Source organism: Chelonoidis abingdonii, chromosome 10 (genome assembly GCF_003597395.2).
Source record: "Chelonoidis abingdonii isolate Lonesome George chromosome 10, CheloAbing_2.0, whole genome shotgun sequence".
In the NCBI taxonomy this organism is placed as follows: domain Eukaryota; kingdom Metazoa; phylum Chordata; order Testudines; family Testudinidae; genus Chelonoidis; species Chelonoidis abingdonii.
Genome location: NC_133778.1, coordinates 27,301,933 through 27,326,907, shown reverse-complemented (window position 1 = coordinate 27,326,907; position 24,975 = coordinate 27,301,933). Strand labels below are relative to the sequence as shown.

Genomic DNA, 24,975 nt, shown 5'->3' with positions numbered 1-24,975 from the left:
TCTTGTGCAGAAATGTGGTAAGCTTAAAATATCCTGCTGTGGCAGACCATCTTTCATTTTGAACAGCCCATTTGGTTTCACAGGATTTATGTGCTCTGGGCAGTTCTGACATTTCTTCAGCTAAAATGAATAAATTCAACTTTCCATATTGTTCCTTTTTTCTTGATTTCTTAGCACTCTCCCTTCCTTCTCTTGCTGCAGCTAATGATATCAGTGGCAAGCCAGCTTGGAAGTTTGTATGTGAAGAATATAAGATATTTTAGGAACAGGAAAGGCCGTCTGGTTGAATGTGCCACTCCTCATTCTTAGTTTATTTTAATCCAAGCTTCCTGCTTTTTCACCATAACCTTCAGTTCTTCTCCTGCAACAAATTTAGATCACTTATACTGTTTCAATTACTTGCCCAATAGCTTACTCCATATGCTTATTTCCCTTGTCCTGGAGTAGTTCTGCTTACATTCTCCATTTACTCCTTATTTTATATGATCTAGTTTTAGAAGCCCAAAGCAGTCTCTGTGTGTGTGGACGTGGAAGGGAGTGAGGATGGCTTTTAAAAAAGAGAAGAATCATTTTCTGAATCCTTTTACTAATTTTGAAACCTCCTGTGAAGTCAGCTTGGAGCCTTTCTTTTTCTAGTAGAATAAACTGAATGCCCTAACTTAGATTCTTCAGAACTGGTAAAGTCCTGGTGGCACTGTGCCTTGCAGCACAGTATTGCAGATGGGGTCTTACTAGCATGTTACAGTAACTATCTCACCTCTTGTAGTGTCTTTTTTTGTTGATAGAATTTTTATCTTCCTCGTTTGTTTTGTTGCTGCTTTACATGGGGCTGATGGTTGAAATGTTTTTATTATTATTTAAAAAAAAACAAAAACAAAAACTCCAAACCCTTCTAATTGATGTGCTGGACAATTGGTCCACTTAGAGCATACATGTGTTTTTCGATTTTGACCTGAGAATTTACCTTCTGTCTTATTCACTTAAGTGATTAAAATTCTGATTTCATCACTCACTGTTTCCTGCTTAATTTTATTCAACTTCATTAAGTCTGCTTGATAATGTGCATTTCTTCTAACCCGAACTAGAAACTTAACTTATGGGATTCTGAAAAGATATCTGAGCAGAGCACATAAGTAGGAACCTGTCAGAAACAGATAGGAGAAGGGAGACTGCAAAATGTTCAATAAGCAACCATGCTTTCGGAGTTTTTAAGACAAATTGATGCCTGCTTTTCATTCCTCTCCTCTCCCTTTGCTGCCTTTGCCCATCTTTCTCTCCCTTCCTTACTGCCTCCGCTCTCCCTTTGCCATCCCTTATGTTTTCCTATTTCTCTCAACTCCTCTTATTGCTTTTTCAGAAAACATTAGTGTGAAGACTGCTATATTTCCCTGGTCCACAAATAACTAGATTCATAAAGTTTCACCTGTTACAAAGGTTCCCAGGAGCCTGTTCCTCAGAAGGAATGAGGAACCTGCTGGGGATACATAAATTGTAGAGTCGTTTTATCAAAGTCAGAAATGTGAAGTTTTATCACACCTGCTGTTTTTCTGGTCCCCTCGGGCATCTCTTGAGTATGTGACTACTCGAGGCAATCCTATTAAACTCTGGCTTCAGTTCTCTGTTTCTGCAGTGGAGTAAGGGGCCGGGGCCGGTAGGGAAAGATGTCTTTAAGTCAGCTTTACTCCTCTTGAATTCTTGATTCTATTGGCCTGTCAAACTCTGGGCTGCAAGGCCTCTTTGGATATGTCTACACTGTAGTATAAGCACAGGGTTTCAACTCAGTCTGAAGCCTAACCCTTCCATCTACACACAAATCGAGTGGCTCCAGGTCCCAGGACTCCACATGGGTGGAGCATCTGAGCCTGTATCAAGCCAGGACCCAGGTTTCAAGCCCTATTGGTTTGCAGTGTAGATATAGCCCCAATGGACCTGTGCTCTGGGAGCCCGCTGAAAGTATCCCACAGTTCCACAGGCCGACGTGCAAATTGTCAGAGGACAAAGAAGTTTTCCCACAGGCTCCACGAACAAAGGGCTAAAGCAGCCACATTTTGGGGGAACACTAGTAATCTGTAATATGGGTGGTTAGACTAGGGTCCACAGAAGCTGGAGCCCCAGGTAGGGTTCAACAATTCCTAACCACAATTGAGTGTAGACACTCAAGCCTTAGGCCAACAAATCCAGGGTCTGCTAGCTCCAGTTCTGTTAACCCTGGGCTTACATTACATTTACACTGTGATTAAAAACCCTGTGGTACCCAATCTGAGCCTGGGTCAGCTGAATTGGCCTCATGGGGCTTAGGATGCAGGTCTAAAAATTGCAGTGCAGACAGCCTGGGCTCTGAGACCCTTCATCCTCATAGGGTCTCAGAGCCTGGGCTTCAGCCTGAGTTTGAATGTCTACGCTGCAATTTTATAACCCTATACCCCGAGCCAAGTTATTTGACTCGGGCCTGCTGTGGTGGTGCTGTGGGTCTTTTATTGTGTTGAAGACATACCCTAATGGGCCATTGGCCAGCTGAGACTAGCAGAATACAATGTGCTTTGGCTACGCTGTCTCCATCTCCAACCCTTACCAAGTCCCTATGCCAAAGATTGGGAGGGAGAAGGCTGTAGGGCTGTTCCTGCAGCCTTACTCTGACCAGGTAGTTCTCTCATGCCGAACATATTCCTTAAAAGTCATTTCCACTCTTTTTATAGCACTTTTAAACCACTGGAATAGCACACATGGTTCAGAATTAGCCCAATATTTCTAATTTTTTTTTTCTCTTTCTGTTGACTAGGCATATTATGCCCGTGATGCTCTGGCTAAGAATCTGTATAGTAGACTGTTTTCCTGGCTTGTTACCAGAATCAATGAGAGCATTAAGGTAATTTTCTTGCATGCCCATAAAGAATTCAGTAGAAACAGATGAAGTGAGTGGGGACAGTAAAACTAAACTAGTCTGTTTTACTTTCTTATTCTTATGCACTAGTGCAATGTTGCAGGAGTGCCAGTGCTGGAGGTGAATATTTGTATCCAGATAAATCTGCTTCTTTTTGTTTTTAAACTTGTGGAAATATTTATATTAACCATTTCTGGAAAACCAAACCTAACTTTTTAGCCTAAACAACGTGCCTATAAGGGATTTAATGTATCTTGATCACAAATACTAAATGTACAGAACAATGACTCAACCTTCTCTTAAAAGGCACAAACAAAAGTCAGAAAGAAGGTCATGGGAGTACTGGACATCTATGGCTTTGAAATTTTTGAGGTAAGTGCTTTAGAATACAATTTAAATAGAATGTTGCATATCTATTACAAACTTTACAGCTATTACTAAAGCTGAATCTAGTTGCTCATGTATGAGTAATCACAATTTCGCGTTCTGTAAATTAAGTCTAGTGCATCTTTCTAAGTACACACAATAAATGTAAACTGAAGTTAGGTGGTCATCTTAGCATGCCTTGCAATTATAACACAAATTCATCAAAGCCAAACTGAATATGTTGCATTGATACAGCAGGTACCACTGAAAAGTAAATATTTACTATGGTACCATTCTGAAAATAGGAAATATTGTAGTAATGTCTATGCTGTCATACAAAATTTGTCTATAGTACATGTTTTGTGTATTGCCTTGAGGCTTCTTATAGATATCTGCAAACAAGGTTCTTTTCCTTTACAAAATAGGACATATTTTCTATTAGTACTAAAAATTAATTATACATCATTTCAATTCAGTACACTTAAACACTTAAAAACGCTTCAAAAAAAATCTATCAGAAATGCTCAGTTATATCAGGTGACTTAGCCTGATGCTGTTAGGTATAAAGATCATGACTGAATTGTTTATTCTGGCAAGCTTTATTTCAGGAGATTTGGATATCTAGTTAAATATTGTACTCTAATTTTCCAACTAAGAAACTATGGGGAAAAACATCTTGTCTATTTCCTCCTTTCCCATTTCCTCACAATTTCTCTAGGAGACCAGTAAGTCTAGTTATTCTCAATGGAAGGTGGGAACAAGCCACTTGGATTTATCTCTTCCCAAAGAGGTTTTAAAATGTTACTTAGAAAGGGGAAGTAGTATATGCTTCATTTCAGTTATATAATGAATCAGAGTAATCTTAACAGTTTTGCAAAGAGAAGAGATATAGCTAATATATGATTCAGGTTTTTACTCAAGACGATTAAATATTTAGTTTCCTGAACATATGAAGAAACTTATGAAAATGTATTGTATGGGACCAATCTGGATGTAACTCTCAGTAGTAGGACTATTTGGAGATGATGGGTAGTTATATTCCTTTAGAAAGTTACACAGTGGAATGTTACTGTTATTGGCAGAAATTTTGTTTTAACCAGCTGTGTTTGTGCGCTTGATTAAGTATAGGGTGAGGGTGAGTTTAAAAACACTGGAGTAAATCTGAATTTTTGGGCTGGCTGTGGATTGTTAAATTGAATGCAAGGAAACAAGTTGTTGTTGTTGTTTTTTTTCTTTTCTTTTCTTTTAAAGAAGTTTGACATTAGAAAAATAAAGCCATAAAAACAAGTAGTTAGATGTAAGGACAAAGTTTCATAGCAGCAAAATGGAAGACTAAATGCTTTTTTCCTCACATGTATATTGCACTATACTGTAGTTTATAAAATGCTTAAAATAGTAAATTTGAAAATGGAGCAAGTTTGTTCATTTAGTGTTCAATCCTACCAAATGCTGAGCAAACTCAACTTCTATTGAAGTCGATGGGAGAAGTAGTACTCTGTACCTCACAGGATTAAACTCATAGGGTGACACTCACCCAGGTACACAGGGCAATCAAAGGTTATTTGCATCACATAAGTGTCACGGTGGGACCACAAGATATACAGCTGTATATTAAGGGCATGATCCAGTGCTCACTGAAGTCAATGGGAACCTTTCCATTAACAATGAGGGGTGTTGGGTCAGGTCCTATTATATGGCTTAGATTGTGTAAATTGTACATTTTAAATCGTAAGCGCTCTAGGACTATAGAACAGAATAGAAGTTTTTGTACTGCACTCATTACCATGGTATCTGAGTGACTTCCAGTAGTGTGTTAAGCAGTGTGACTACACATCTATCACATATTGTTTATTCTTTCATCTTCTCCCTAAAGGGAGACGTGTATGCAGTAGAATGTCTTGTTTTGGCAGCGTTATTTATTTATTAAATAAATATTCGTGTTGCTATGTGTTTGTATTAAAGAAGGCAAGGTTAAAGAATGTGCCTTGCCCTTGAAGCAGAAAGAGTTGAGGTTTGTGATGCTCCTTAATTTCTGGAAGAATTCATCCTGCAGTCACGAAAGTTCTGTCTCCTCCCCAGATAAGCTTTTCTTTTATTATTGAGAGTGCCATTGTGACAGAGGAGCAAAGTTGTCAACCATCCAGGAGTGTTAGATGGTCTTTTAGATATCCTGGGCCCAGGCCTTTGGGCACCTGAAAGATAAGGACCGAGACTTTGAGCTTGATTTGAAATTCTATTAAAACCAGTGGAGAGAGCAGAAAACAGATGTGATGTGCCAGTTGTAACCTGTGTTTCTGAGGAGATGCTGAAGGGACAACTATCTTTTTGTTATGCATTTGTACAAAGCCTAGCACAACAGAGTTCTGATCCAGGCCTGGGGCCTCTTGAGGCTACTGTGATCAAATATTAATAATATCAAATTTAACTTCAGAAACCTTTCAGGAAATAAGGATGACTTGATATCCGATAGAATATTTTACCACTGAAAAATGCTGATTAGTTGACAATTAAATGTTGTGGAAGTGAGTCAATTTTGATGACTTTTTTTTGGTAAGGTGAAGGTGTTCTGTTTTGAGCTTTTTGGAATAGAATGTTTTGATTTTTTCTGTTTCAAAACAACTTTTGTTTTATTTTGTATATTTATATAATACAAATTTTTAAAAAAATCAAAATTGGAACAAAACATTGCAGCTTTTTCACAGCAAAATGTTTCAATTGACCTGGTACTAATTTTTGTCTAGAATTTCATTTTCTGAGAAATTTCAAAAAAAAAATTGTTCTGTTTTCTGTTTCAAAATTGTGTATTTTCCTTCAAAAAGACCAATCCATTTCCCACCTGTCTCTTATTGGAACAAAATCCTAACATTTAAATTATTAAATTTTGTAAAAAAAGATTTTAGTCAAACATTGTGCAGGTGTAGTGGAATGATTTTTATTGTCAGGTAAATGAATCTTCATGAGTAAGTTCAATTAAATAACAAAGATACATGGCAAAACCTGTATTTATGGAGTCTTTTTATAAATCATGGTACTACATGTGTGCAGTCAAAGACAGTTAAGGAAATGCTAATAAGAAATAGTTGCATAAAAAAATCAAGCCACTATCAAACAAAAATATATATTGGTAAAACTAGTTCTATATCAAATAGTAAACTAATCTGCTGTAACTGAATGAAACATTATGTAATATATGCAGTACAATACATCAAGATGAAGTGAGATAATCATCTGCAACATTTTATGTTTTCTAGCTTAAATGGTACAGAGTCATTCTGCTGGATGGATATTTTACAAAAGGATTGTCATACATGTAGAATTTTAGCTGACATATAGCTAATGACAGTGAATTTACAGAGCTAATTATTATTCTTAGTATTTCCAGGAGTTGATTATAAATTCCCCTTAGAAACCAATTAGTACATGTTTTGTTATTTCTTAAATTATCATGCACTGTCTTGAAGGTTAGAACTACAATAATGTACATGATGGATTTTGATGATAAAAGTGCATTTTGGATGCCTTTCCACATGGAAACCTGTAATGTAAATTTGAAACTTGATTCAATGTGTTAAAAGTATAATTGGTTACTTTAAACTAATCTCAAACAAAGTGAACTACCAGTTGGGTTAGCATTAGTACACCTTCTGTTGACTTGGATACCTTTTTAGACTGCCTTGTAAAAGTGCAGCATTAATCTGCAAGATGTATTTTCTCTTACATGTATTTTCCTGTTTATCTTTAGTTAATGTACAAAATATAAATATTTGCTTTGTTACATTTATAAGATCAGCTATATGCGAAATAAGGGCAAGAAGGTGGAGGAGGAGAGAAATGTGTTAGAAAATACAGGTGGGATAGTACTTATTTTTCAACTTTTGCCCAGCCATTGGCAAACCAATATATTCTGTTCATTTACTGATGAAGGATGAAATCCTGGCCCCATTGAAGTCAATGGCAAAACTTCCATTGACTTCAGCAGGGCACGGTTTCACCTCAAATGTTTAAATTACCCATGAGGGCTTCTGGGAGTATCAGACTAATTTGCTTGTAACAAGCTGCTCCTGTTTAGATTCTAATTACAGAGTTTTTGGAATACCTTATCTGATAGTTCACTTCCATTGCTAAAATTGTCCTGGCTGATCATATTTTTCCTGTTAAGAAGTAATTTCTCTTAATATTTCTCAGTATCACTGGGTTTAACTTTTTGTGAAAATTTCTAATGGTTTTTCTCCCAGCTCTCCATAACTTTCGTTTGAGAAGTTTGAATATAAAGCTAGCTGGGCTGCTTCTTAGATCTTTGTTTAGTTGATTGAGGCACTGTGTCAAAAACGGACTAGCTAAAACAAAACAGAATGTAGCAACTTTTCATTATTCTTTAGGCAAGATATATCTATTTTTATATACTCAGTGCTGGCAGAAAAAGAAGCTAAAAACATTTAAAATTCTGAGTGACTCTTCCCATAGCCCATCTTTCTGGGAATAAACTCTTATAGCCCTCTCTTGTACCCAATCATCTCTTGACTCTGCCCCTTACAGAACTGTCTGTGCAAATCCCTTTAATCTTAGCTCACAGAAGAAACCAGCTCATGAAATCAATAGAAAATATACTCCAGAGCAAGTCACAAATTCTAGCTTAAGGACTATTATAAGGCATGGAAAGTGTGGTGCTAATCTGATAAGTGTGACTGGAGATGGGAGGAAATAAACAGGTATTTCCCCAAACAAAACTAAACTATGGTGTTGAAACCAGAATAAAATGTTACCACTGCATCATGTTGTTCTCTTGGTTTCTCCAATTCAGTTAGTATAATTTACCAGGCATTGCCCAGGTCTTTTTAAAATTGTGTGTCATCTGGACACTTTAATAGTGGATTTAATAGTGAATTAAAACTGGACAAAACAATCAACTCCAGAAAACTGCAACCTGTCCATATGGTAAATGACCCATCATCAGGCCCAAATTAATATGCGTACACTTAAAACATCATACGATATTAGCTGAAAACTTAGCACCATTGAGAGACATGTAAATTCACTAGCAATTTTCCCTTGAAATATTATATCAAGACAGACCACATAGCAACAAAGTATTACCTGAAAGCACTGTGAGAAACATGCTCCGTTATACTTTGCTAGAAGGCATTTCGCATTCATCAGTTCTTCATGCAAGTAAGGTAGTCTGAGGCAGAGTACAAACACTTAATCAGATGCTCTCAGAGAACTCTTTGGTCTCCACCATGAATGGCAGCTGATGATATGCTACCCACACACAATTTTTTACCAGTGTAACACCTTGATAATGGTCCCATTCATCATCACATTAAAAAAATCAAGTTGTATTGTTTCTAGACAGGCCTGTTCTGAGAAGCAAAAGAAATGGATTCTCTTCTATAAATATAAATAATTACATAAGCCACCATTCTGGCTTTAAAGGTAAAGAACATCTGTGCTGAGGTAATGCCATCAGAAATATAAAAGAAGATAATGTCATGATTAGCAACACATCTTTCCTTATTAGCGTTGTGCTTACAATGAATGGGTTTTTGTTGTTGTTGTTGTTTTTTAAAGAGAGATGCCCAAATAAGAGGGTGAAGAATTATATTGAGGAAGGGAGGTTTTGTATTTATGGCAGAGAAATAGGCTTCAGAAGTTCTGAGATCTATTCTCAGCTCTATCCACAAGCTTTCTGACACCTTGCTTAAGTCTCATAACTTCTTTGTCTAAGTTTCTCCCTCTGTAAAATGGGAAGGCTAATACCTACCTCTTGGTGGTTGTAGTGGAGTGTGTTGAGCTCTTTAAGAGTAATTGCTGCTAGCCCAGATGATACTAGGGCATACGCCTTCAATGAAGACCAAGCTGGGAGATGTAGTACCAGAGGAGTCATGTGATTGCCAGGACTATACCAGACGAAGCATGCTACTTAGGGAGAGTCCAGACACAGACAATGCTGCAAGAAATTATTTCCTCATCACCTTCTATTCCCTGCAGGTCTCTAGACAGGCTTCCTCCAAATCCTTCCTCCACCCGAGCTTTCCCTAAATGACCCCCAAAGGCTTTTTTCCTAAATAGTCCTGGTAATTGCATGAGCCTTCTTAGACTGCGCCTTCCGACCATCTCTCCTATGAACTACATGAAGGCTTGAGTCCCAGTAGTATCTGGACTAGTGGTGTCCACTTTTAAAGAGCACAGCACACTTTGTTACAGTGGTATTGTGATTATGTTATGAGATCATCTGAAGGCAAGTGCAATAGAGATGCAGTTTTAAAACAATTATTATGAGGTGGCTAGCTAATAGATGGAAGCATTGTATCAACAATTCAACTGAAAACAACTTGTGTATGTACTGTAAATATATAAATCTCAGTTCTGGATATAAATATGTTTCATATTTATACATACATAAGTCTTTTCTGATACCCATCAACACAGAAAGGGTACTAAAAATTGATTGCTGTGCTGGTTTACATGTGCTCAACCAGTTGTGCAATCTACAGAGCAAAGCTCAGTCAAGAGTATAAGAGTAGAACTAAGTCTTAAATCTGTTTATCATGTGCATCTGCTTTGTACATGTACATGGCTAGCTTTGTGAAGGTGGAACACGCAACACTATAAGCCTTACATGAAGAGTGTCGCTTATTCTTTGTGTTTTGGTTGGATTGCTAGATGTCAGAGTGGAGCTTTTAAAATACATATTAAAAAAACACCCTGATTTACTGAATTAACTTTTATTGTTAAGAAATAATTGAAATTCATTATGTAATGTTCATCTCCACTGTAAAACATATTGATTGTATGCTTTTCAGAAATGGATTACATCATAATTTTAAAGATGAGCAAAATATAGAATACACAGAAACTCTGAGTGTGCTAAAGGGCTTTCCCTTAAAGCAATGATGAGTTCCATGATCTGCGAATGGACCATCGTTATTTAGGAGGTCCTTACTATCTCTAGTTTCTATGATTCTCGGATTAATTTGCTACCCTGTGTTTGTGATGTGATTATATCTGAGTCTTCTTTGTGTAACACACACACATTGTTTGTTGGAGCCACAGTTGATCCTTGACTGTCCCACTCACCACTTGATTTTTTTATCCTGTGTGTCCCAAAAAATGCAGATGAGAACAAGATGTGTTCAATGGGCCTGATTATCTTCCTTCACCCCTGAAATCATTGGGTGTTTAGTCATTGACATGAATAGGAGCAGGGGCAGGTCCAGTTATCTGACTGTGAAAAATGTGGAATCCATGTGATTTGGGCGTATATTCTTGTTACTGCCTTAATTATACATTTTGGTGTAACTAATGAATGGGAATTATATTTTGGAAATTTTTTTACTACAGATGTCTGAAATATGTACATTTAAATGTCATGTTTCTAGGGTTCTTTGCCTACAGATATATCTTTACAGAAATATGTGTGCTTAAAATCTGCTTTCCATGAGCATTTTTTTCCTTAAAGTTTGATTGCGTGAATGTTCATGAAACTGAATCCAAAAGTGGGACCATAGGGAATTCATCTTGACATCCAATTAAAAATTTGTGGGACATGTTTTGTGGAATTTGTTGATCTCTTTTAGCAATACTGTGGTGGTGTAGTGTTTCCTCTCAAAGAAAAAATCCAAGGTTTTTAAAAAATCAACAACTGTCTGTATGGAGCTTCTCTGTAGTGTCCCTCACCAGAATATTTAAGCTTTTTCCCAGGAAAACTTCAATCCCTAAAGGACTTCAAGGAATAAATATTGAATAACAAATACCTGTGGAAACTTCTGAGGGATGAAAAAGTTAGATTGTTCTGACCTTAGTTGCATGTAAACAACCATTTTCTGTCACAGGGAGAAATGATATCTCTTTCATCTCTCTCCTTATTTGAATTCTTCTGGCCAGGGCCAGCTCCAGGCATCATTGTAGGAAGCAGGTGCTTAGGGCAGCTAATTCAAAGGGGCGACACTCCGTCCAGTATCAGCGCAGCATGTCAGGGTCTTCGGCAGCGCGTCCCTCATTCTCTCTCTTCCTCTTTGAGCTGCTGCTGAGTTGCCACTGAAGAGGAAGGGGGGGACCTGCCACCAAAGAAGCGGCGCGATTGAGCTGCTGCCAAGGTACTGCTGCTTGTCTCCGCCCCCGCCCCTGCGCTTGGGGCAGCAGAAAAGCTGGAGTCGGCCCTGCTTCTGGCAACATTCCCACCTTCCTAGCATCTATATTCTGTAGTTCCTCCTTTACGAATCAAGTCTCACTTGCAAATTTGTTAAAATCTCCATCCTTCTAGCATGATCTCATATCTGGATATAGGTTAAATCTTCAGGCCTACTGCTTGGTTCATCACATCATTCCTTTCAGTGAACTAAGCATCTAGGCTTTCCTTTATGGTCTCCGTTCCTAGCTCTTTTTCCTCTGCAATTTTTGGCGGTAGCCTACCCAGATTGCCAGAGCTGCCCTGGATACTCCACCTACCTTGGGGAGGGAGAACGCTTTCTGATGTTTAAGTTGGGACACAGGAGCTGTGGGTACAGATGAAAGGAATTACACATTTTGGGGAGTGCGTTAGACCAGAAGTCAGTTACTTGCTACTTTAAAAAAACAAAAAACAAACTAATATGTTAATTTTAAAGGAGCCAGTTCTGTTGCTTTGGATACAAACCGGGACAACTCTGAACTTTACAAAAAAAAAAAAAAAAAAAGTTCAACTTTCCTATAAGGTAGTCTTGTTTGTGTAGTACTGTGTTATATTTGTTAAAACAAACAAACAAAAAATCTTTTTGAAATTTAACAGTCTGTGGAGTGTGTGTGGGAGATCTTCTAAGGCACAGATGTGGCTTAGGCATCCAACTCTCATTGACTTTCAGTGGGAGTTAGGCAGCTAACTGTCCTTGGTTCCTTTGAAAAATTTCCCTTGTACTGTACCTCAAAAATAGACACACGTTGCCTATGATGAGGGAGAATGTGAGAGTATAAAATAATTTCATAGAAGAATATCCCCCTCTTTAGAATCTTTAGCAACTCCTTTAATTAAGAAAGTAGTCTGTATTGTCTTCAACAGGAGTACAAAGCTTGTCTTGTTTCACCATTCTGCTGTTGCTTCTAGTTTAACCCTATCTTCATAGTGCTGGTAGAAATCATATGTGCAAGTTATTTTTACATCTACATTTTCATGGTGAGTTGCTATGGTATACCTGAGATACTCCTGCAAACCTTATCTAAAACTATCAATGTCTTTCCTGCTTTTACTAATCTGACAACCAATTTTCAACTTAGCCATTCCAAGGCATTTCTGCCTGAGGCCACTCTGTGAATTTTGCTTCAATTAACTCTTTTTGGTAAAAATCTCATTCTTTTGTGTCTTGTCTGCTAATGTCCTTTTAGGTCAGGAATATCCGTCTGTATTGTTTCTGATAATTTTATGTGTTGCATGGCTAGAACTTAACATAAAATAAATCAAACTATTAAACATAAAGAACTTTTCTTGAGACTGAAACCCTTATTCATGACCCTGAAGGACTTGGATTCAGGATTAGACATGTGTTGTACTCACTGTTGTTAGCAGTTAATTGTGCTTAATATTCTACAGCAAAGAGAGTGCACCATGAAGAGGCAGCACACTGACATGGGTATAAGAAAAATAGTTGCCTAATTGACCCACAGGCAGCATGTTTCTGCATCAGATAGCAGACTTGAGCCCCATAGCTCTTACATTCCAAGAATTTACTCCGTAAAGATGTCACCATATGACAGACTTTGATGCCCAATAGTTTGACACTTAGTAAACAAAGAAAAATGTGTGTGATCAAGAGGTTAAGAGTGAATGTGTGAAACCAGGCATGGATTTGGTCATGTTGAATTAGTACAGTATCACAGGACTAGTCTGACTACATTTTCAGGTTTGCCACTCACTGTCACAACTAATTAAAGATTGAGAGAATGAGCTGTTGGTTGTTAGCCATCTGCATCTATAGATTTGGATGTATGTTTGTATCTATCCCAGGTGACATTTCATTTGCTAGCATCTTTCATTTGAGCTGAGAGACTGAGAAGGTTCTTTACCCCGGTGAAGATCATGTTACTTGCTCTGCGGTGGCTTCCTAGGCGCAGCTAGTGTAGTATTGCTGTAAGGTGCAATGATTAAATAGACGTTTCCAACATTAAAAGAACAGACTACATTATGGAAAAGAAGCATCACTGGTAAAGCTTGGAAAGTGCAAGGCTTCTGATTGTTGTGATTTTTTTTTTTAATAATATTTGCAATTCAACAGCTTTTCTAGAGGAACTTTGAATCTAAAGACATTGTTCCTTTCCCCCTTATTTGTGATCCCTAATTATCGTCAAAACACTTATTGTCTCTAGTGCTAATGTTCACAAAGAGCAACAAATATTGTATGATCCTAGGAAGTATATTTTAAGCCCACTTTCCCTAGTGGAGTTTGGTGGGCCACAGTCTTTAGCTGGATGGTAATCAGTAGTTAGGAAAAAAACAATAATAAAAAACCAATCAACCAAAGGCCTCAGTAAGAAGCATTATAAAATATACAGTATCATGTTTATTTCATGGCAACATGATTGTCCAATAGGAGTCTAAGTGTATGTAAAGTGGTAAAATATATGTATTCAAGGACTTTTGTTGTATTACTGAATTATATATATTATAGACTGACACATTGGTAAGTTAATGTGATAGCTTGATAGTAGCTGTTTTTAAATTAAATGTTTGCCTGTAGTTGGGTTTTTTGGGATAGAATTTCAGACAGCTGTGAAAAGAAATGTAAGTCTTTCCTCAAAGTATAACTTGAAAAAAAATAATCTTGATGTATGTCTGTAGTTGCAGTTATCCTGTATTAATAGTCACTTGTGGAAGTTCAAGTACACTGTTTCTTGTATCCTTTATTGTAATTAAATTTTGGCCATTGACTGAGTCATACGCGCAAATGCCAATAATAATAAAGATATCCTGCTTAAATTAATTGCTGTAGTGACAAATCCCAGTATCTTGATGCTTTTAAATAGAATTTAATTTTCTGTTTTAGGTGATTTTGTGAAGGAAAGAAATATTTAGATTTTTGGTTTTGCTTTTCTTGAATAAACCATCAATATGCTGGATTTTAAAAAAAGCAAATCTGAAAAATGTCTCAATGTGTGAATAATAATAAACATTTTATATATGTAACATACACCCACTTTTAGTCTGTGAAATTTAGTACTAATCACTATTCTGTATGGAGATGCTTATATTAAGGATCACGGAATACATTTTTAAACGTAAAGTCCTATCTTTGTCCTTCCTTAGAGATTATTTTAATCCTTTTACAAGAACGTTCTTTTGGTGGTGCATAGGGTTACTGGACTTCAGGATATGGTCTGCACCTTACCACTGCTTTGGTGAAGGAGATATGTCAGTTTGACTCTGTTCTTCTCAAAGGCATCACTCTTGATATATTTAGTTTATCTACATATGTCAGACTTTTACCCATTCTTCCTTAAATGTGCTATAGCTCCTTCCCCTGTAACAAGGTTTATCTATTAATGGTCATAGGGTCCTATATGTGACTGTCCAAGTCAAATGCTGTTCACTGACCAGATAGAAGTGCAACATGGGAGAACTCCTGTTTTAGGTCACATTGCCAAGTAACTAAAATAACTATACGTGCATCTCTACATAGGTAACATTTGACATTCAAACTGCATTTTACATCTTCTGTGTGATCTGCAGACATGAATCTATATCAAGCTATGGATATGTAAACTAAAAGATGCCACTGTACTACTGTGTTTGTGTGTCAGCACTCATTCAGTGTAGTTTTGTATACTGTATTGCTACGAAAATTGTATAAGGACTGATTGCAGTTTATGTAATTTCCTTTTTGCAACAGACTGCAGTAAGTATGGTTTCTTTCCAGTGCAGTTTTGATGCATTTTGCATTTTGAACCTTCTCCTCTAGAGCTATGAAAAATTTCCAAACCCTGATCTGTAATTAAGTTTTGAGGGAGGGTTAGGATCTGAAGGGGCTGCAGAAAAATTTTGAGTATGTCTACACAGCAACTAGACAATCGTAGACTTTAAGGTCAGAAGGGACCATTATAATCATCTAGTCTGACCTCCTGCACAATGCAGGCCACAGAATCTCACCCACCCACTCCTGTATCAAACTAATATCTGAGCCATGAAGTCCTCAAATCATGGTTTAAAGACTCCAGGGTGCAGAGAATCTTCCAGCAAGTGACCAGTGCTCCACACTGCAGAAGAAGGCGAAAAACCCCTAGGCTTCTGCCAATCTGCCCTGGAGGAAAATTCCGTCCTGACCCCAAATATGGGGATCAGCTAAACCCTGAGCATGTGGGCAAGACTCACCAGCCAGACACGGAACCAGGAAAAGAATTCTCTGTAAGTAACTTCAGATGCCCACCCCATTATAACAGGTCCATCACAAGGCCTTTGGGTCCATATTACTTCTAGTATTGTCAAAGTGAATTAATTGCCATACAATTAGGCTATCGGGATATGAACCATCCCCTGCCATAAACTGGACCAGGCTTAGTTCTTGGAGCCAGAATATGTCTTTTGCCCCCCACTGCTCCCCTGGGAGGCTGGTTCCAGAACGTTCACCTTTGTCTAATTTTCAAGTCTAAACTTCCTGATATCCAGTTTATATCCACTTGTTTTGGAGTCCAATTTGTACTGAGCTTAAATACGTTCCTCTCCGTCCCTGGTATTTATCCCTCGTGATTATTTATAAAGAGCAATCAGATTCTCCCCTTCAGCCTTGCTTTTGGTTAGGCTAACAAGCCAGCTCTTTGAGTCTCCTTTCATATGAACACGTTCTCTCCGTTCCTTGGATCATTCCTTCGTAGCCCTTTCTCCTGTACCTGTTCCGGTTATGAATTCATCCTTTCCTAACATGGAAGAGCCAGAACTCACACATATTCCAGCATGAGGGTCTCACCAGTCCTTGGAGTATGAAACGGGTATTACCCCTCCTTATCTTTACTGGAAATACCTTCGCCTATGCATCCAAGACTGCATTAGCTTTTTTAACTGCCATATCACATGAGCAAGTGCTGCATAGTCATCCTGTGATCAACCCAATACACCGAGGTCCTCTTCTCCCTTATCAGGGGGTAGCCGTCGTTAGTCTGGATCGTAAAAAGCAGCAGAGAATCCTTTGTTGCACCTTATAGATTAAACAGACGTTTTGGAGCGGTGAGCTTTCGTGGTGAATACCCAACTCGTCAGACGCAGGGGTAGTGGAAATTTCCAGGGGTAGGTATATATTGCTTGCAAGCAAGCTAGAGAATAACGAGGTTAGTTCAGTCAGGGAGGATGGGGGCCCTGTTCTCGCAAGCGTAGAGGTGTGAAAACCCAAGGAGGGAATGGTTCTGTAATTTGGCAAGCGCATTCACAGTCTTTGTTTGTTCCAGAGCTGAATGGTGTCAAATTTGCAGAATGAACGAAGGCTTCAGCGTTTCGTCTTTGAGTCTGGTCCTGAAGTTTTTTTGCTGCAGCAGATGGCCACCTTAAAGTGTCTGCTATAGTGTGGCCAGGGAGGTTTGAAGTGCTTCTCGCTACAGGTTTTGTATATTGCCATTCCTGATATCTGATTTGTGTCCATTTATCCTTTTCCGTAGTGACTGTCCAGTTTGGCCGATGTACATAGTAGGGGGGCATTGCTGGCATATGATGACGTATATTACATTGGTGGATGTTCTTCTCCCCTGTTACTTCCAACTGATGCCTCTCCAGCTTATAACAATAGTTCTTGTTGTTAATCCCATGGCTGGCCTGTGCCAGCTGACTTGAACTCGCAGGCTCAGCCTGTAGGGCTCTTTCATTTTTATGTAAATTTCCGAGCTTGGGCTGTAGAACCCTGTGAGGTGGGTGGGATGGTCCCAAAGTTAGCCCATGCCAGGAAGTCTACACAGCAATAAAACAGCCCCACAGCCTCAGTTCTGCAAGCTGGAGTTGGCAGGAATTGGCCAGCTGCACGTATCTAGTTGCTATGTAGACATAGCCTTAGAGATTAGCTTTGATTTTGCTTTAGCTTAAACCCAAGTTATGGGTAACTATGCTACTTCAGCTTTTCCTAATCTGCTTGAGTGTGTTCTTAATCATGGTTTTAGTACTTTAGCAGCTAGTTGATTAAACCGATGTTTAAAAAATTGCAGGTTTTTATTATCAAGAAATTTATCGGTGTAACTTCAGCTTATAAGTATTGTGCAGCAGATTTGTGACGGGTGTAACTTCATGGTTTAATTCGTTACGAAAATATCAGTCCTCCAGAATAACCAAAGACATAGCCTTTAATTAAGGGGGAAAGAACAGTAGAAAAAACTAAAACTACTTTTACATAACTGTAAGTAAAATCGCTCTAATAGATATGCATATTCAAAGTGTTAATGAGTTACGAACACTTACTAAGGAGAAAATAGAGCCTAGAATATGTCTCTTTGTTAATAAACACATTTTAAGCATATATCAGAAAATGTATAACTGGACACTGGTTGCCTTGATTTAAGATAATTGAAATAAAGATATTAGCTAAAACCTTTTAGAGTGAAATCCTGGCCCCCTGGAATTCAATGGCAGTTATACCAATGACTTCAATGGGGCTACAATTTCATCCATAGTATTTCGGAACTTGTCCCAGTGATAGCTTCGCAGAGTCTGAAATGTATCATTTTGGAAGTGTACTGTGGTGATACCCGAAATATGACATTCAGTAGTTTGATTTGCACCACAGTGCCTCTGAGTGGCCACACACCCTGTTAGTCAGAATCTATAGGGAAATGTAATATTTCATTTACTACGGATCTTATAACAATACTGATAATACTCTTGATTTACTTTTCTATCTGCTCTCTCAAGCAATACTGGCTAATCAGTGAATGCAAAGGCGTATCAGTTTTAAAAAAAAAACCCCATAATGTTAGAGAATAGACTGACATCTATATTTTGTTGTGCAGGGTAAACCGGTTTCATGGTTTTGTGTTTCAGAACCTGCAGAAACTTCCCTTTAGGTGCTCCCAATGTATCACATGCTAGGAGTGGGTTGTTCAAGGGGAAGTCTTCTCTACATAGTCTCTTTGCTCTGGCATCATGGGAAACTGCCACATCATATTATAATAGCCCATATTAACACCCCACCCTGTGGAAATGGTGAGAAAACACCATAAATTAAACTTGTAGAGTTTGCAGTCCCTTATAGTGGGGAAAATCACATGAGAAGATTTGATCCTAAATTTTGAATTGTAATCCATTTTTAACCATGTATATATGGAAATGCCACTTTTAATGCTGCTTGTAGACTAAAGGCCTTTGCTGTAACTCACTCCACTGAATTCCAGAGCACGATACATGCAACAAATGAACAGAAATGTGTTGATTTATTTTACAGGACAACAGCTTTGAGCAGTTCATTATTAACTATTGTAATGAGAAGCTGCAGCAGATCTTCATTGAACTCACCCTAAAAGAAGAGCAGGAGGAATACATACGAGAGGTAATGCTCAAATTCATTTATTTGTGTGATCACTTACCCACTTACCAATATACACCTTTTCTGGGCACAGTACCCAGAGTTCTCTTTCTGAACCTGAGCCTGCAATGGAGAGTAGCTCTGTTTGTTGCTACATGCTGTCGGAGTTCCCAAGGTAACTGCACCTATGATCCCCGCTATAGGTCTCAAACTGCTGTTACCTTTCTCAGGGCAGAGTTCCATGACACGTTCCCTTCTAGACTGGAGATTTAGGCTATGGTTCACTGTGATCGCCTTAGCAGATCTGATGGTAGTTCAGCACCTGTGGTCCTGTCCTCTGAAAAATGACAGGGTTATACAATGACCAACCACCCTTCATAAAGCAAAGTATTATTTATTCAGAGCAAAAGTGTTACAGAGAAAAATATACCTTAAAAAAACAATAAACAACTTATATGCAGGTCTGGCTTACCAAGTGCTGTCCATCTTCCACGTGGTGACTCTGGTGCAGGTTCAGAGAACTTCATGTCCTCTCACACGGCCTGTCCCTCTCATCACAGTCTCATGATAGTTCTGTGTGTATATCTCACTCCTTCATCCCCCAGTGTCAGGCTGGTCACTCCTTCACCCCATAGTGACAGTCCTTTGGCCTCTTGAACCAGTCTATGCAGTTTTCCCAAGAAACCCTTTAGCTCCCTCATAGAGCTAAAATAGAAAAGAAAATAGACTTTTATTTCAAAGCATGATCTTGTTGGGTGTAAACCATACTGAACTTTCAAATAGATGCATTATTAGTGACAGATGAATGGTAGTTCTAAGGTCAGTAAGGTAGATAAAGTGGGATGAAGTGTGGTGGAAGTAATTGCTTATAGATTTCTCTGAGGGTATGTCTAAACTAGTGGTTCTCCATCAGGGATCTGCAGGCAGGTTTCATGGAGTCCATCAAAATAAAGCAGAGAACAGGGCTGGCGTTAAATTTGCTGGATCCCAGGGCAGAAAACTGAAGCCCAAGTCCCATCACTTGGGGTTGAAGCTGAAGCCCAAGCAACTTAGCTTCATGGGGCCCCCTGTGGCGTGGGGCCACAGGCAATTGCTCTGCTTGCTACCCCATGACAATGGCCCTTCCTTTTTAATCTGCTGGACACACAGAGAAACAGTGGTTGTGGCATAGGTGGATAGTGGAATTTTTATAACATGTTGGGGGGGGGCCTCGGAAAGAAAAATGTTGAGAACCCTATGTCTAAACAACAACAACAAAACCATCCCATGACAGTGAGTCTCAGAGCCTGCCAACTGACTTGGCTTTGTGCTGTGGGGCTAAAAATAGTCTAGACCTTCAGGGTTCAGTTGGAGCCTGGGCTCTGAGACCCTTCCCCCTTGCGAGATTGCAGAGCCTGGGCTTCAGCTTGAGCCCAAACATTTACACAGCTATTTTTAGCCCTGCAGTACAAGGCTTGTGATTCTGAGTCAGTTGACCTGGGCTCTGAGACTTGCTTCTGCGGGTCTTTGTTTGCTGTGTAGACATGTCCTTAGTTTTCTGCAGTGAGTTCTTACAATGAGCGTACATGCTGTTTTAAGAATAAACTGTGAACGTGAGTTTTGGAGCCTAAATTAGTATGCTTTGGTGATGTAGAGTGGTTGGGCCTAAAGTTACAAAGTTTTTATTGATTTTACCAATATTCCCCGCTACTATATAACCGGGTTAGCGTAGTGGTTAAGCGTAGTGGTTAAGAGTGCCACCCTTTGATACGGGAGACCGCCCTTCGATACGAGAGACTGGGGTTCAAATCCTGGTGGGTACCCAACTTTCCAGTAGGGGTCCTTGGGCAAAAGACCCCCTAACGCTTCACCTGCCAGAGTGACAGAAACTAGGAGAGTCATGCGGCTCAGATGTCTCCCCGGATGAACAAAGGTCCGCCACCAGCGCTATGTTGAGAACCAGGACAATCTGACGAAAGTGGGCTTACAAACCATTCATGGACGAGACAAGAGAACCTGGGAATTGATGGAAATGCTACTACAACAGTAGACCTAATGAGAGGGGATAATGAAACGAATGAGGGGACTATGGATGGACAAAAGACCTAATCATCCACACTTACTGAGAAAACAGCTAGTTACCAATGCTTCAACACTAGTAAAGAGGAAGCTGCTCTCACAGCTTGAGATAGACCAACTCCACATTTTACATCCCAGACTCAAGAAGACCTGGAAAGAAACAAGTGGATGCAGCCCACGCCTGAAGCTGAAAACTTCACTGCCACCCCCTCCATTACAGAGCACAGCAGCTGATATGAGGCATAGATATGGAGAAACTAGCTACAGTCAATCCTCGAGACCGATTACCAAGGCTTCAGTGCGAGAAGTACCATCAGATAGTATGTTTGTAGAAGATGCCATAGAGCCCACATGACAATCCTACTACCACCATAGCTCAAACCAATGAACTGTATACGCTACAGCCTCTGTAATCCTGGAGATGCTTGGCTACACGATCAAGAAGAACAACAAGTATGTACCACCCTGGAAAATGAGGTTGGAGGATAAGATTAAGGCGACTCGGAGAGAAGTTAGTCAGTGGTGGAACTACAGAAGGGTGTAGAGATTAAAGGATAAGACTCGGCTACTGAAAAGTACAAGGACTGACTCCATCTGAAGCCTAGAGACTGCTAACAAAGGCTCACGCACTGGCTGCCAGGCTAAGGAGATACACTAGAGAAGCAGAGGCCAAAAAAGTAAATGCCCTGTTCTCCAAAGAACATCCAAGGTGTTACTCCCAACTGCAGTGCAACACCACAATACAGCAGAGCCACCAAGCAGCAGAAACTGAACAGTACCTGGAAGAACATATGGAGAAAGAGAAGACTCATAACACCAGTGCAAAGTGGCTGCAGGACCTGAGAACAAAGCACAGCAATCTCCAGAACAGAAACCAGTCACCATCACAGTAGAAGACATCCAGCAGCAGGTCAAGAACATGAGAGCTGGACAGCACCTGGACCAGACATGATCCACACCTACTGGCTAAAGAAACTAACAGCAGTGCATGAAAGCCTAGCAGCACAGATGAACCAGCTGCTAGCAGCAGGCTCCCACCCAAATGGCTAACACAAGAAGGACAGTGCTGATCATGAAAGACCCCTGCAAGGGAACAGAACTGTCCAACTACCGACCAATAACCTGCCTCCACAACATGGAAAGTCCTATCAGGCATCATAGCCGCCAAGTTACAGGACCATATGGGCCCAGTACATGAGCACAGCTCAGAAGGGCATTGGGAACAACACCAGAGGCTCAAAACACCAGTTGCTCTATAGATAGAGCAGTCGCCGCAAGAACTCAAGATCTAGACAGACCAATCTGAGCACAGCCTGGATTGACTACAGAAAGCCTACGACTCAATGCCCGCACGCGTGGATCTGTGAATGTCTGGCGCAATACAAAGTCAACAGACACTAAGACCTTCCTCAAGAAACTCAATGGGACTATGGAAGACAACACTAGAAGTCAACTCGAGGCAGCTTGCACAAGTGGCCATCAAGTGCGGCATATACCAGGTGATGCACTGTCCCCGCTGCTGTTCTGCATAGGCTTAAACCCCTCAGCCAGATAATCACAAGGACTGGATCACGGATACAAGTTCAGGAGTGGAACTACCATCAGCCACCTCTCTACATGGATGACATCAAGCTGCATGCTAAGAATGACCGAGACTATCGACTCGCTTAATCCACCTGACGCGGATCTACAGTGAGGATGTCGGATGATGTCATTCGGACTGGAGAAGTGTGGCCGGATGGCAGTGAAGAGAGGGAAGGTAGTTCAAGACTGATGGGGGTGGAACTACCAGCGGGCCACATAGCAGACATACAGACCAGCTACAAGTACCTTTGGCGTCCCACAGTCACATGGAACCATGATGAGGAGGCAAGGAAGACAGCAACATCCAAGTATCACCAAAGGATAAGACAGGTCCTGAAGAGCAGCTCAGTGGGGAAGAACAAGATCCATGCCATCAACAGATACGCCCTGCCGGTCATCAGATACCCTGCGGTATAGTGAGCTGGCCAAAGGAGGACATGGAAGGCTGACGATGTGAAGACCCGAAGCTCCTCACAGAATGCAGGAGGTTTCCACCCCAAGTCCAACACCCAGAGACTGTATACAGCCGGAAAGAAGGCGGGCGGGGCTTGGTGAGCGTCAAAGCCACTGTCCTGGACGAAAACCCAAGGAACATCCAGGAGTACATCAGTAAGATGGCCCCAAAGATGAGCTGCTGAGAGAATGCCTGAGGCAGCAGCAGACATGGAGAGAAGACCAAGCAGAAGAAGTGCCATGGCAAGACAAGACCCTGCATGGGATGTACCATCGACAGATAGCTGAGGTGGCTGACATTGGGAAATCCTACCAGTGGCTGAAAGGGCTGGACTAAAAGTCAGCACTGAGGCACTGATCATAGAGCACAGGAACAGGCACTGAGCACCAGATCATTGAAGCAGGGGTCTACCACACTAGAGAGGACCCAAGGTGCAGACTGTGCAGAGAGGCCTCAGAGACAGTCCAACACATAGTGGCAGGATGTAAGATGCAGGCAGGAACAGCATACACTGAACGGCACAACCAAGTGGCTGGCATTGTGTACAGGAACATCTGCACAGCGTATGGGCTAGACCCTCCCAAGACCAGATGGGAGATTCCACAGAAGGTTGTGGAGAATAGCAGGGCTAAGATTCTGTGGGACTTCCAGATCCAGACGGACAGGCAGGTACTGGCCAATCAACCAGACATCGTGGTAATAGACAAGGACCAGAAGACAGCGGTGGTGATAGATATAGCAGTGCCAAGTGACAGCAACATCAGAAGAAGGAATATGAGAAGCTGGAGAAGTACCAGGGCCTGAAAGAGGAACTAGAGAGGATGTGGAAAAGTGAAGGCCAAAGTGGTCCCAGTGGTGGTAGGAGCACTCGGGGCTGTGACTCCTAAGCTGGGTGAGTGGCTCCAACAGATCCCAGGAACAACATCAGAGCTCTCTGTCCAGAAGAGTGCAGTGCTAGGAACAGCTAAGATACTGTGCAGAACCCTCAAACTCCCAGGCCTCTGGTAGAGGACCCGAGGTTGAGGAAGACACATACCACCAATAGGGGTGAGAGGGGAATTTTTTTTATATATATATAATATGCGCCATAGGAAATATCTTTTAAAACAGTAGATACTTGTGTACTGTCTATATTCAGATTGAATGGCACTATTGTGTTGTGTAAATGTTTTTGAAAATTGGGTAGACTTTCTTCCTGCCTTACAATATATGGAGATATTCCTGTCTCATAGAACTGGAAGGAACCCAGAAGGGTTATCACGTCCAGCCCCCTGCCTTCACTAGCAGGACCAAGTACTGATTTTGCCCCAGGTCCCTACGTGGCCCCCTCAAGGATTGAACTCCCAACCCTGGGTTTAACAGGCCAATGCTCAGGCAATGTGAAGCTTTGGCAAACCCTTTATTTTTGTTTTGTTTGTTTTGTTTGTTTGCATTGATTGGTCAAGCATTTGAAAAGATGATTACTGTAATTTACTTCATGAATTAAATTTCAACTTTTCTGAAGAAACTAAAATATTAGATGTTACTCTAGAATACAAATTAAGCATGGAATTGAAATGCTTGTATTTTTACTTTATAAATTTGTCTATATCCCTCCAAGTCTGAAACTCTCGTGGGTTTTTTTCTGTCATTCATTGTCATCTGGTGTAGGGCTAAGTTATTCCATACTTGGAAGTTCTATCGTTGATTGTAATATGTTAATTTTTTCAAATATCTGAATAACAGCCTGACTCAGTGGGTTTTTCAGATGATCTCATCTAAATTTAGCTTTTTTTTTGTCCTGAATGAAAATTAAGAGCAGAAAAATCTTAATCTTAGATTCTTGTACTGAAATTGACTTATTTCCTTATAAACATTGTAAGTGTACACAAAGCATTACTGACCCAAAGCCCTACAGTATAAAATTTTGGCTTGTTTCCAATGAAGTGCATGGGAAATTGACACAGATTGAAGAAGGGAATGGAAAGCAAGTCTGGAAACCATTCAAGGGCATTCATTTTGGCCAAATAATGTTAGTGGTAGATTGCTTTTTTTCTTTTTTTTAAATAAAATGTTAGGATCCAAAAATCTACATATATAGGGCTACTTTTAAAAGGATATTTTTATAAATAGGAATGCAATAAAAACATGCCAATAGAGGGAACTCCTGCAGTTATTTCTCTCAGTTCATATCTATA

The 24,975-nt window shown here is 40.0% G+C and overlaps 1 protein-coding gene across 5 annotated transcripts in view; it reads left to right on the top strand.

Moving 5' to 3' along the window:
- MYO1B (myosin IB) overlaps positions 1 to 24,975 on the top strand; it is a 208,653-nt gene that overhangs the window by 137,134 nt on the left and 46,544 nt on the right. For all 5 annotated transcript variants that reach the window (XM_075070045.1, XM_032763336.2, XM_032763335.2 and 2 more), the window contains exons 12-14: positions 2,780 to 2,866; positions 3,188 to 3,253; positions 18,622 to 18,726. In XM_075070045.1, coding sequence (XP_074926146.1) covers positions 2,780 to 2,866; positions 3,188 to 3,253; positions 18,622 to 18,726 — 258 coding nt within the window. The remainder of the gene's footprint in view (positions 1 to 2,779; positions 2,867 to 3,187; positions 3,254 to 18,621; positions 18,727 to 24,975) is intronic.